Source organism: Carassius auratus, unplaced genomic scaffold, assembly GCF_003368295.1.
Source record: "Carassius auratus strain Wakin unplaced genomic scaffold, ASM336829v1 scaf_tig00215912, whole genome shotgun sequence".
NCBI lineage: Eukaryota > Metazoa > Chordata > Actinopteri > Cypriniformes > Cyprinidae > Carassius > Carassius auratus.
This window is the reverse complement of record NW_020528306.1, coordinates 1,810,693-1,824,763: the sequence shown is the minus strand read 5'-3', so window position 1 is coordinate 1,824,763 and position 14,071 is coordinate 1,810,693. Positions and strand designations below refer to the sequence as shown.

Sequence of the window (14,071 nt, the reverse complement as noted above, 5' to 3'; positions counted from 1 at the left end):
GAATGAGGTATCAGTCTAAAAGCCAAACATGCTTAAAGCTCTTGACTGCCCTTGTAAAGCATCCCCAAACCCCTACAAAAACATTATAAAGCACACACAAGAAAAAATAGAGAATAAACAGAAGTCAGTTCATTTGTGCTTGAGGAATGTGTAGCGACAAAATATAACCAATATTTTTGGGGGGATTTTTGACTATAGGTGAGATTGCTGGACTCATTTCTGTCAAGTATTAGCCTAATGTGAACGGTTCAGGCTGTTGACCTATGCTAAAGAGAAGAAATTACCTATAATTTAATGAAATCACAGTTGGCGTGGTTTGGTTAACATGTTTAGCATCTGGACTACACAGTACCTACACAGAAAACATCCTGTCTTCGATTAATGCATTATCTTTTTAACAACTAAACAGATGAATCGATTAGGCGAATCGAAGCTGCAATCATGGAGTTACATGTTTGCAGAGGTGAGTATTGATTGGCTGTTCGATGATTACACTAGTGAAGCTATGGGGGTGGAGTTTAGCACTACCAAAGCTACACTACTCAACCAATACCTTGCAGTGGGTGGAGCTTATAGGAACGCCCACATTAGAGGCAACGAGCACTGTTAGAGCACTCATTACTTCAATGCAAAATCCACTGTGAAAAGACAACAAATGACAAGACAAACACAACAGACAAAACGTAAGAGACACACACAGCATGGAGCAAGACACCAGTGGCCCGAGCAAATGCGCACAAATACACAGCAACATGCCATGAGAGAGAAGAGGAGGGGGACAAAGAGCTGATGTAGTGAAGAATCACTTAAACACAGATCTGTGAAGAGAAGAGCGTTATTTCATCCTGTATGCACCAAGGCCTGAGAGAAGAAGAGGGAGCATTTGTCTTCATTTCTAAAGGGTTTGAGAGAGCTGTCTCAGCCTGGATGAGAGCGTTTATTGTCCCAGGATTGACATCAGTGGGCAGTAAAGTTGCTTTATAACCATCAGAAACAGTGACAAGCCAATAACATCCGTAACTGGATGACAGAGATCAGAGAATCCAGGATGCCTGTCCGAGTATAATCTTGATTAAAAAAATAAATACATTAACCTGTTAAATGTCACCCCGTCCCGTATACGGGACACCTACGTTGACTATATTACAATCAAATCTAATCTAATCTTGACAAACTATATATCGTTGGAAAGGTCTAAGACTCCCAAAATATATATTTTACCAATATTTTTTGTTAAAAATTATGTAGGAAAAGTAATAGATGAATTTATGACAAGAGTGCACCCTCAGAAATCTACATTACAAAAGGAGCTTTGACCTTTATTTAAAAAAAAGACTTCCTTGTTGCCTTTTTCTCTATCACATTTTAGAAATCATCAGGAGTTATATATCACTTGAAAACATAAAATCTCAAAATTCATCCTTCAAAACCCATTTTAAAATCAGACATTGCATTACCATGTAAATGGTGCATCAAAATCATGTTACAAAATGTTTTCAGTCATGAATTATAAAAATGTATGTTTGTATCATGCACATTCATGTCTATCTTCAAAAAGGTGAGTGACAGGTTAAATCCCATAACAATAAAAAAAAAAAAAAAAAAAAAAAAAGGTCAGATGCACTTTAAACAACATATTACATTATATGCTTTATTTAATATTATAACTTGTATTTAACTCTGTATTTAAATTCATTAAATAAAAAAAATTCAAAATAATAGAGAAGTAACTATTAGTCTAGTTAATTTGGTAATATATTTTTGTTAGTAGTAACAGTGCTATTTTAGTATTATTTCTGATTGTTTTAACTTTTTAGTATTCATAAATAGCAGTTATTAATATTTCTAATTGTCTTTTATGTACATATATTGAGTTTAGTTTATTTTTAGTTTCAGTCATTTTGTTAAGCCGTTTTTTGTTTTTATTCGTTTTTTTACATTTAGCTTTCATTTCCATTTCAGTTTTAGTTTCAGTATTTTAATTGAAACATTTTCAGTTATTTGCTAATGCAACATTTCTCATTTTTAAGTTTTTCATCTAATACTTTATACTAATATTTTATTTCAGCTTTATTTCAATAAACAAAAAACTGCTTTTTAAAAACTTTAGAAAAATTGCAACAGTGGTTATTAATAAACTTATATGTCATATAAAAGTTCTATACAACTTAATTCTTACACCATTTTTCAACAATTATTTATAATTATAAAATTATATCATTTGATTGTATGAGTTTAATAGTTGATTACATTTGAGATCTAGCGAGGTCAAGCCCAGTGAGACACAGGACACATCAAAATATTTGACTCAATCTGAAACAACAGAGTAGAACATGAGATTTTGTCCGTTTACTGTAATAGGACCGCGTTTATTTGTGTTAAGTTGCTGTGCGTCCATGTCATTATTTATCAATAACAAATAGCAGCGCTATATGCTGAAAGCTGATGTGGGCACCTCTCATTCCCTGCAAAAACAAGACGGCTCCCTCCTCTCTCTGGTGGCATGCACACAATAACCAAAGGGGGTCGAGCTGGGCTCTGACCCGATCTTTACCTTGCAGTGTGTCGTACTGATTGGAAGTCCGATATTGGACGCCAAAACAACAGTGAGCGCTGAGGCCAGCTCAATAGTGAATCCACTGCGGGGGGAGGGCAACAAAACACAACTTTATACAGTCACACCTGCAGTTAAAAAAGTTAATGACAATGCATGCCGTTGAGAGAGACGTGCAGCACGCAGGTCTAGAGGAGTGGAAACATTTTAACAGGCATGCAAAAAGTCCACAAGGAGATGAAGGTGAAGTAATAAGAAAACAAGGTTGACAGGTTTTCTGTGAGCTTTTGCCTATTAAGTATGAAGGTGTGTGTGTGTGTATCACAGGGTAGGCACGTGTGCATGCATGCAGGTGGAAACAGCGGCAGTTCTGTGGAAGATTACGCTTGTGCTGATAAACTCCTGTGGCCTCTCAAAACACACAAGGACAGCATGAACATGTGAGGAAGATATTCACTGTGCACAAACAAGCAGACCCAGAACCCTCCATTAAATCATGCAAACAAATCTAAACCGCAAGAGTTAAAAAAAAAATTTATACTGCGTGGTGTTCACTATTCCCTTACGTTGTCCCCTTTAAAAAATAAATAAAAAAAACAACAACTTGACTTCCTGTCAACAAACATCAAAGCCAGTGAGCAAGCTGACAGATACTGAGGTCACACTGATTGTTATTTCTGAGCGCTACGTGAGGGCATGAGACGGGGAACATGGCCACCTGATGCACACTCACTCACAGAGTACAGACTGACGGTCATGCAGGAGCGTAGAGACCTGCTGTGCGAAATCGTTCAGTCACACACACATTGAGCACATTTACATGCACACCAGTAAGCTGATAACTCACGGATATCAGCTTATTTAAATAACCAGTTTTCCCCATTTACATGCACATCAGTAACCTGACAACGCAAGTAAGCTGCATTTACATGACTTCATTAACAAAACAGGTTATTTCCCTGTAGTCGTGTCAAAATATAATCATTTGCGTATCTGACTCAGAGTAATCTATTCATTTGTCAGTTGTGATGTTAAATTAAGCTTGCAACATGTCGGGAAAGTTCAAGCTCATATTTTATCCTCTCATGCAGTTATAAAGGCAGCACAGTGACTGAACCACTTCTGCTGCACGAGTTGAGAACACATTTTTATCATTTTCTGAGTCATGAAAAAGTCTGCTTTTGTGATATAATCTAGACCGAGCAAGACGTTTGTCACTTTAATCTGCACTAATGATGTGTTAGCTGTCATGTTATCACACATGCACACATCAGTAACCTGACAGAAAGCAGGTTATTGCGTTTACATGCCGTGCACAATCAGAGTAAGAGGCAAAAAACCACCTGCTGCACCGGTTTATACTTCACGCCTTTTATGACCATACTCCGATCATTGAAAATGGTTTACCACATTTACATGATCAAGTGCATTTTCGGCTTAAGAACGTGCATGTAAACGCGCTCATTACGAAACTTCGAAATGTTGCAGCAAATCAATCTTATCAGCAAATCATAATTATTAGCTATTTTGTTAAATCTTGTTGAAAGTTTAACTTCCATGAATGTACAATTTTTGTTATTTTCAAATACACTATTACTATATTTTTTTTATTTTCTGATTAAAGTTGGCAAAACTCCCCATTATACTACATTTTTCTGGGTAGTTGTGGTTTGATGTAAACCAATAAGATTTTTTTTTGGGAGTAAACTTTCAGTTACCATACTTGTTATTACATCTGTTACTTTCTATTGACAAATACTTGTGTGAAAAAAAACGTATGATGATGAATAAATTACTGACAGTAAAACAAAAAAACTCATTCACAGTTCAATGTGTGATGAGATTCACTTGAAAAAGACACTAATCTACAAATTTCTAAATTCTTTTTTTTATTATCTTTTACATATATACAAATTTTGGAGCTTAGACATTAACAGAATAATTAGCTTTTTTATTTCAAAGGCTCATTTCAAATTTTGGTTTGGATTTGTGTCCAGTCACATTTGTTCTGATTATCAACTCAAGCTCATTTGTTTTTGACAGTTTGTTTCGTTACTAAGAGAAAGCAAGGTCGCTGGGGCTGTGCGCACAAGTGTCTTGCTATATTTAGCAAACCCAGCCAGTTCTGAGCGGTTGCTGCAAAACCGAGATTAATCTGCCTTTATTCTAAATGTAAAAATTTTTACTGAAGGTTTATTCTACAGTGATATTTAACCTGATTTGTGGTGGTAACACAGAGGGGATGAGGGCAAGTACCCAAACGAGAGAAGAAAAACAGATAAACAGAACTGATCTAGCAAGATTTTAATATCAGATAAACTATTGTCAAAGCACATGCTCTGTTTCTGTAGTCTATGATTACACCTTCAGCACTGGTTTAGGACCAAGAGGAAGGTTTCAGTTCTGTCAGCATTTTACACCCAAAAACCGGTCCTCCACTTCAACAATTTTCCACTAGCTACAGAAAAAGAAAGACAACTTTTAATAGTATGTTTTTGTCATGGGTTTCCTGTAAGAGGCCACTTAAATTAAGCCCACTATACACTGTGCAATTTTTCTCTTCTTTTGATTGCTGCTTTTTAGATTGAATGGTATGGTGCCAGTGAGATCTTTGTGTAAAATTTCTAAATTATCGGCAAAATTGTACAGTGTGCATTGGGCTTAAGAAGATATCTTACCGTGGATAAGAAATCATCACATCTGCATGCAACGGGAGAACATGCATCAATTATCATGCACAAACATCATGCTCTCTGCCAAAAGGCCGATCTCACCTGGAGGGGGTGATGGGAGTGAGGTCTTTGCCCATTGTTTGAATGACACGTCGACCCCAAACCCACAGTCCAGTACAGATTCCGATGCCACCATATAACAGTAGCCAGATAGGTGTGGCCGCATCCTGCATCACCCCACCCTGCTCGTAAATCATCCACAGGGCCACCAAAGGGCCAATTGCATTACTGCAAAAAGGGAAAAAACAAGCATGTTAACAGGGGAAGTGACTGAACAAGGTAATGATACAAACTGTATAGGGATGAAGCAATGTGGTCTTTAAATCACATTTATGCATTTAGCACACGCTTTCATCTAAAGCGACTTACAGTGCATTCAGGCTATACATTTTTTTTTTTTACCAGTATGTGTGTTCCCTGGGAATTGAACCCACAACCTTTTTGTGCTGCTAATGTAATGCTCTACCACTATTGCTCTGACAGTGGAGAGGTCACATGCTCTCTGTAAAAAAAAAAAAAAAACTGTATAGAAGCTGTCACTGGGGGAGTATCCTTTTAAAAGGCACATGTTGGTAGCTTATTTACCCTTAAAGGGTACATATTCATACATATGGCCTATATTTGTACCTTTCGAAAAAGGTACTGCCCCATTGAGAGCTTTAGCACTTTTTTTTTTCCTAAGAGAGAACTTCGTTTGAATTTTAAAGATTTTAACTTAAAACATTAAGCAGCTGAAGGTTAACTTAAACAAATGGCCACGTCTCACTTTGGTCTTAACAGTCTGAGTATGAGCCAAATCATCTGTAGAGCCGTGAACCTGATCTGTGCCCTTGTTCTCAGGGAACTAATGCTGTGGAATGTGAAGAAATGGTGCACATAGTACACTAGGTCTTATTCTGAATGCACTGATTATACTAAAAAGTAAAAATATTAAAAAAGGAAAATACTTAAGTTTCTCAAAAGCATGCTTAAAAACTTGCACATCAAAAAAAAAAAAAAAGTGTTGTGGGAAAATATTCTTATTAATTAATAATTAAACAAAGACGTCATCGAGTGACATACCTGACATCATTCCCCCCATGCGCAAACGATCCGAAACAGGCGGTCAGGATTTGCAGGAAGTGGAAGAGCAGGTAGACTTGAGGATTGTCCTTCTCTTCCTTGTCCTCATCAACACAGTCCTCCAGGATCCCTTCAGCTGGGGCCTGGGGCTCCCTTTTATCTGCTGCCAACTTCACATCCATGTCACCTTCCTCCGCTTCAATCTCAGCCTCTGCAACCGCGTTACAGTAGCTGGAATAGCTGTCGTAGCGCAATCGCTTTTTCGAATAGAAGACCGTGTCGCCCACTAGCTTCTCACTGTCCTCTGGAGGAGGGGCGCTGGACTCTGACCGGATCAGGGGCTGCACTGGAATGCCGCAGATGGCAGCTGTGTAACATGTATAGCTGTTGTTGCGGCGGAGGTGGCGGTAGCTGTTGTCGGGACGTGAGCTGCTGCGCTCATCCTCCAGGCGGCCCAGGTGGATCTTGTGAAGGAGGTCCTTGTAGAGACCAGAGTCCTTATGAACCGTGTGATAGACCTGGCCATCACTGCGCATGTGTCCGTCAAAGCTGAAGCCCCCATTGGACACGGGTGACTTGAGGCACCCGTTGGTCATGGAGTTAGTGCGACCTGACAGAAGAAAAAAAAAAGATAGGTTAGCGCAGGATATTTTGGTCAGACAGTGCCCATTAAAAACCAGATAGGTCCTTTAACGTACCATACACTCTGCCGTGGGGCAGGACGGTGCCTCCATTAGCCAGGCTGTTCAGCTCTCCTGTGGACTCCTCTGTCAGGGGCAGCACAGCATCGTTGCTGCTTTTTGCACCTGGAAGCTCTTTAAACACAGGGGCTTCCTCTTCCTCCTCCGGGATTTTATCCAAACTCTCATCAGAAATGTGGGAAAGAGCATGCTCTTTCTTCAGCTGACCTGTTTTGGGGAAACAGAATAGAAAGAATTAAGAAAGTCATATATAAGGTATCAATGATACACATGCATGATATAGCATTATATTGATAGATTTTTATATTATTTTTTTATCATATCAGTCCACATGGGATATTTAATTGTGCATCATCTTATTTCCATTTTTTATGCATTTAGCTTACAGTTATTGGACATTATATGTATTAAAATCACTGTGATAAAATACACTTTAATACACTTCAATCTGATTTTAGTTTTTAGTGATTAATTTTAAATTTACAATATAGTTAAAATGGGTCTTTTGAGCAAAATTGTATTTAAAAAAAACTCTTTAATGCTCACCAAGGCTGCATTTATTTGATAAAAACAGAAAAAAGTGTTATACTGTGAATTATATATATATATATATATATATATATATATATATATATATATATATTAGTAAAATGTACATTTTTACAGTGATTCAAAGCTGTATCAACAACATTATTACTCCATTCTTCAGAAAACATTCTGATATGCTGATCTGGTGCTCATGAAAAATTTTATAATTATACTGACAACAGTAGTTAAAAGTACTTATTATTTTGGTGGAGACTATGATTACATTTTACAGGATTCTCTGATGAATAGAAGGTTGTAAAAAGAACAAGATGTGTCTTTAGTTTCTCTCATCAAAAAAAATAAAAAATAAATAAATAACACTAACCCAAATATTTAAAGGTAGTGCAATATTGACAAAATTATTTCACATTTTCACTTATTGGTATCAGCCAGAATTGTCTCATCAGTGCATCCCTAATCAACATAAAAGTTATTTGCAGAGCAGATGAGGGGAACTAGGCAAGCTTTGTGAAACTGGTGAAAAGCTGAAATTTACAATATTACAGTGAGAAATAATATAATCAAGCAAACAATCACTAATAAACATGGATAATCCATGCATGAAAAACTGTGATATCAGTAGGATTACAACTGGCCTTTTTAAATTGAGCAGTGATAATGAACAACAACAACAAGCACTTTAAGTTAGTGCCCCACATATTTAATGCTAATTTTGAGATTCACACACAATTCCTTCTCAATAGCCTGAAAGCCAAATAAATAAATAGATTCCTACAACTCCTACAAACCGCACTATGAATCAGACCCTTGATCTGAAAACAAATTTAATAAAGCATGCAACAATTTAAAGCACTGATCTGTGAGTGAAAGGAGTGCTTTAATATTTTATTTCACTAATACACTTCCCCCAATCAAAACATGTGGGCAGTCACTCTTGCTCTGAGAAAGGTACATCGACTGCACAAGGTCCATGTGACTCATCTGGAAAACAAAAACTGATGTTCTCAAATAAACAGCTTCAGTTTATTTGCTTTTCATTACTCTCAGCGTCAGCCGAACGCAACATGGGCCCACAAGCCAGAGCCAGCAAAAGATTGTCTTTACATTACAGAGCGCCCCAGCAGAGCAGAGCAGCAGATGTAAGGCAAATCCTTCCCTCCTGAGATAGTCAAGATGCCTCATGCTGAGTCACATCTTTGATTTTTTTCCAAAGCTAGATTACAGATATCTAACTAAATGGCCAGATGTCAAAAACACGTGGATCACACAATTTCTGCAAATTTAGTTAGTAATAACAACTGTCCTCAGATAATTGATTCCTAATTGGACAAATGAATAGAACATTTAGGACAAACACACAGAGATCTGATAACTAAAATCACAAGCCCGCGGGAGGGAAAAGGACAGTACATACTTGCTATTTTCTTTCTCATCCAGGGGCAAACAAAAATCCAGACCAGACCGGCACATACCAGAGCACCAGCCAAAGTAATGAGGGCGACAGCCCAGACAGGGAGCATCTCCAAGCCCAGTACTGCACAATAAAGAAAGAGCGTGACAGTCACACATAAATACATTTTGCTGTGCGTTTATGTGCATTTATCTTGATAGAACATATATTTTACATGGAAGCGATCTTAAAACAATGTTGAAAACATGGCTTATTCAATGACACTTATTCAATGACAACAAACAAGCTCATGTCTGATCAAGGAAGTCTTTTGTGTGAATGTGTTTTCACTTCCAGCTTACAGGGAGCTCCAGTGTACATGATGGAGAAGGCGTTGATTCCGATGGTTGATGCGTAGAAGAGGGGCAAAGCGCAAAGGCCATTGGGAACAGGGTCATCCTGTAAAAGACAGATCACAGAAAGAGCTTAAACTCTTTGTATACAAAACACAGACACCATAAGAACAAAACACATCCAATGGTTACAATTTAGGCACATTTCAATCTCTATTTTTGATATAGAATTTTTGTTTAATTTATATAGAACTATACCATTTTATCACTATTTTGAAATAACTTTTATTTTTATATTACCAGTATTTTATGTGTTCATTTTTATTAGAATTTTTTTAATTGCTGTTTAGCTTAATTTTTTTACAATTTCTAATTTTTAATTATTTTGTACTTCAGCCTTAATTTAATTCTGTTGCTAAGGCTACACTTTTTTAATTTTAGCAATACCAACAGTAATTTAAATACTCTCTTAAAGGGATAGTTTACTGAAGCAGAGTCTACACCAGCCACACATTTAAAAGATGTATAGCTGTGGACTGTAAAGCAGTTGCTGTGCCATCACAGATGAGCTATTGTCATGCAATATAAACAGCCACAGGCACAGTTACTTGGAAATCGGTGAATGCATGTTAAAGAGAAAATTTAATGAAAACATGAGGTCTTATAAGGACAGGTGATGGACTGGTATACTGAAGGACTGGGCAAACATCTCTGCTGCACTTGAATGTTTATATTGGATGTCTGAATCAAAAGCGCAAAACACTTAAAACCTCTATAAGAACTTTAAACTAGTTTTGTTTTCCCATTCCGATGTCAAATTTGTCTAAGCATGATCACTGAAGTAAGGGGATGAAAGACAGGTGTAATAGTCGACCCATGACTCACCTTGCTAAGAATGAAATATCGGATGATGAAGAAAAGCAGACCAGACATGAGACCAGACAGCAGAGGGGAGATGAACCATGAAGCAACTGTATTAAATAAACAGCAATTATTAAAATCAATAGCATGCCAATATAAGGACACATAATTTTGCTAGAGGTACAAAGGCCAACAGGCAACGTTACATAAATTACACATCTCGGTTACAAGTATATTAACAACAAAAAAACGAGATAACATCCCTCCACAGAAACAATACACTACCATTCAAATGCTTGAGATTTTTTTTGAATGTTTTTGAAATAAGTTTCATAAAACAAATACAGTATAAAAAAACTAGTATAATTACAATAAAAATAACTGCATTCAATTAAAAAATAATTTACATGTATTTTAAAATGTAAATTTATTCCTTTGATGGCAAAGCTGAATTTTCAGTCTTCAGTGTCACATGATTCTTCAGAAATCATTCTAATATGTTGATTTGGTGCTCAAGAAGCATTGTTATTATTATCAGTGTTGAAAACAGTTTTCCTGCTTAATATGCTTGTGAGGTTTGTTTTTCAGGATTTATTTTGAATAGAAAGTTCAAAAGAGCAGTATTTCATTGAAATAGAAATCTTCTGTAACATTATGAATGCCTTTACTGTAAGGATGAAAGAACCGGAGATACTTTGATCTCCTGAGAAACAGACAATATAAACATACACGGACATCTTCGAGACACCCCACAGAGTGGAGGAGCAGGAGACCTCCTCCCCTTCTGGCCATTTGTTTCATTTTAAATCCCTTCACCCATTCTTCCTTCTACTCAGTCTGCTCAAAATGATCACATGAAAATGTGAATGCAAGTGAACTAACACTCATGTCTAGTATCATTGGAAATGTCTCCGTGCAACTGGTACAATGGTCTCAATCTTACAAAAGTAGATTAGAAGATAATACAGATCCGAAGAGTCAAGAGATATTTTGATTACTGTAATGGGAGTGCCCTTTTCCAGGGTCTTCCATGTCAATTACCTTCTGTTCCCATTGAGGTGTAAACTACCCTGGTCTGGGACCTGACCTAATCAAATTCCAATTGTTAGTTTCTGTCTTTGTCTCGGTCTGAGGTATTTAAACGATTGCAGCAAGAGGATCAGGGCGTAGTGTGTTGTGTGTCTCTTCACTTCATACTATGTATTTTCTAAGGTCAGGTATGCATATTTTACTTTAAGATTCATCTTTGAGAATTTTTGATGTTTTGTATTGATATGATTTGATGTGTTTCAATTGGATATGTAATTGGCAGAATACATATTTACCTGATTGATAATAAATTGTTACATTTGATTTTATTCTGTTTTACTCTGTAATTATTGACTCTAGTAGATTACGCTGAATCCTTGTTAGCGACATGGGCACCCGAATAAACAAGTTAATATAAACTAAAGAGTTTAACCAGAATAATCAAATGTCAGAAGAATAGGCCTACTATTTAGAAACAGACGTACAACCAATTTGCATTCCAACCTAAATTCGAGGTCATATTACAATGGAGTCAGATTAAATAAAATGGAGTCAGATTTGGTTTTTAACCTAAATTGAATAACTCTACGTACTGAAAGACCGAACACGTAAGAAACCTTCATCCAGCACCGGATACCTTCCTTGGGCTGAGTGCCTGGACCTTACACTTACTATATCTTTTGGTCCATTTAATGCATCCTTACTGAATATATATATTTTTTTTTTTTGCCAAACTTTTGAACAGTAGTGTAAAATGAATAAGGACACAGGACATCAAATAAAGAATTAGAGAGCAGAAACATTCACTAAAAGGCTGATCTTAAGCACTCGGTTTTTAAATTTTCTGGTGTGCAAATAACTACCACAGTATAAAAATGAATTGCATAATGGACTTTTTTTTTTCTTACCAATTTTGACTAACTGCATCCACTGTACTCCTTTAGTGCCAATAGCAACCATGGAGAAGCCAATAGTAGATCCCACAATGCAATGAGTTCCAGAAATGGGCAACTTCAGAAAAGAGGCAATGAGTTGCCAAACCGCAGACCCTGAAAATGACGGGAATATGAGTGGGAGGTGGAGCAACAAAAAAAACAAAACAATGAAAAGTCTTCCAGCCATATGTTCTCTTCGCCTCCGTTTCTAATGCAGACTCTAGAAGGGATACTATTAAAAACATTACAATGTAGCTTTTCATTACCCAGTGAGATTTTATACATTTAAAAAATGAAAATAATTTAACCATCCATGCAGTGTTCTATTTTTTTATTTAAATATTTTACTCGTTTACGGTTAAAATGCTTCATCACAACTTGCTCTAAAACATGTAATCATGACTCCCAGAATCTGGCAGCCTACAGCGAATATACGAATGCCTTCGCTAAGCTTCTCCATCATTAATCTTCGAAACTGAGGTTTCAACTTTAAATGAGCCATTACTTACCGACCATGGCACTGACCTCTCCCGCCATCAGTATCGGCACCGTTTCATTGTATAAACTGACATCTATAATTCCCTTCCGAATGGTTTCCCCGACCTTGGCACCGAGGAGCATGGAGCCAAGGGTCTCAAATATGGAAGCCAGGATGCAGGCCTGACGTAATGTCACCACCCCAGACCCGACTGCTGTGCCAAACGAATTAGCCACGTCATTGGCTCCCACTGAAAATGCCAGGATGAAGGCTATAATGAAGCCAATCACGACCATCCACAGGTACGGTTCCAAATCCATCTTGACTTGTGTTCACACAAAGCAAAAATGAATCCCAAAAAACAACTACAAAGAACTGGATTAATGTGTTGTACTATGAAGGAAATTCTCCTTTTTTAAACTTTCCCCAAGCTAAAAGAGTTCTTAGGGGAGAGGCACACTGCTAACTAAGCCGTTTAACCTCAGTCTGTAGAGTGCTGAGCAGTGTAGGCAGGAGAGAGCATTCCATTGTTTGGCCCTCGAAGTGTCCTGTCCACAAAGACGCCTTCAACTGTCAAAACAAGAGAGACAAGGACATCATTAGACAGTATTTGAGATTTCCTTATAGACTGCATAATGTAGCCTAAAAGACCATGGGAAATGGAAAAGTTGGAGAAAGGTGTTGGTGATGTCAAGGAACAATAAACCTAGGAAAAATAATTTCAATACAGGCTTAGGACACTTTTCTCAACATCAAACAATAAAAGGTTTAATGTAAAAATTGTATGTAAGTGTAAAATATAATTATTGGTTTAACAAAAAAAAAGTGTGATTTCAAGGTTTGAAATAAAACATCAAATAGCATTACATAAAACAGGCTAAAAACAAACACTTAAGCACTTACATTAACTGGCCATCTTACACGACACCAAGGGCGAAGCATTCAGGTGTGCCCAGGACACAACGTGACTAAAAGTGTACGTCCACAACAGAATGTAACATCGCAGTAATTCAGATTTTAGTCTTCCACCGAGCCGAAGCAGTACAGCTAGTCGTGTTTCAGCTGCACTGTGCAACACTGTGCAGTCGCAGCCCCTAATACCTGCTTACAGCCTCCTCGCTTCCTGCTTTCCCCACTCTAAGAATCTTAGTGGGTCAAATTCATTGGAAAACGGCAGGTCTGTAAATGGGCCACTATGTGCTCTGTGAAATCTGATCAGTCCTGTTTATTGGAACGACTGATCCCAAACCACGGGGGGACAGTACAGTATTTAGAGCATCAGTCAACAGCTGATGACTGAATGGACTTTGAAGCATTACAAAGACACAGTATATGATCGTATAGTTACGTCAAAACCATCACCTGTAGAATTACAGGGCATCCCTCCTAACCACAGGCCAAACCTGCAATGTAGTGGGTGTAAAATC

General features: G+C 37.3%; 1 protein-coding gene across 2 annotated transcripts in view; it reads right to left on the bottom strand.

Moving 5' to 3' along the window:
• LOC113096334 (sodium-dependent phosphate transporter 2-like) overlaps positions 1-14,071 on the bottom strand; it is a 40,466-nt gene that overhangs the window by 5,750 nt on the left and 20,645 nt on the right. The window contains exons 2-10 of one of the 2 annotated variants that reach the window (XM_026261692.1): positions 12,676-13,214; positions 12,140-12,280; positions 10,227-10,312; positions 9,351-9,447; positions 9,013-9,132; positions 7,047-7,256; positions 6,349-6,958; positions 5,329-5,514; positions 554-638 (exon numbers count right to left, since the gene is read on the bottom strand). In XM_026261692.1, the coding sequence (XP_026117477.1) occupies positions 554-638; positions 5,329-5,514; positions 6,349-6,958; positions 7,047-7,256; positions 9,013-9,132; positions 9,351-9,447; positions 10,227-10,312; positions 12,140-12,280; positions 12,676-12,964 (1,824 nt within the window). In that variant the 5' untranslated portion in view covers positions 12,965-13,214. Of the gene's footprint in view, positions 1-553; positions 639-2,554; positions 2,640-5,328; positions 5,515-6,348; positions 6,959-7,046; positions 7,257-9,012; positions 9,133-9,350; positions 9,448-10,226; positions 10,313-12,139; positions 12,281-12,675; positions 13,215-14,071 lie in introns of both variants that reach the window. The other variant, XM_026261691.1, reaches the window with a different exon arrangement.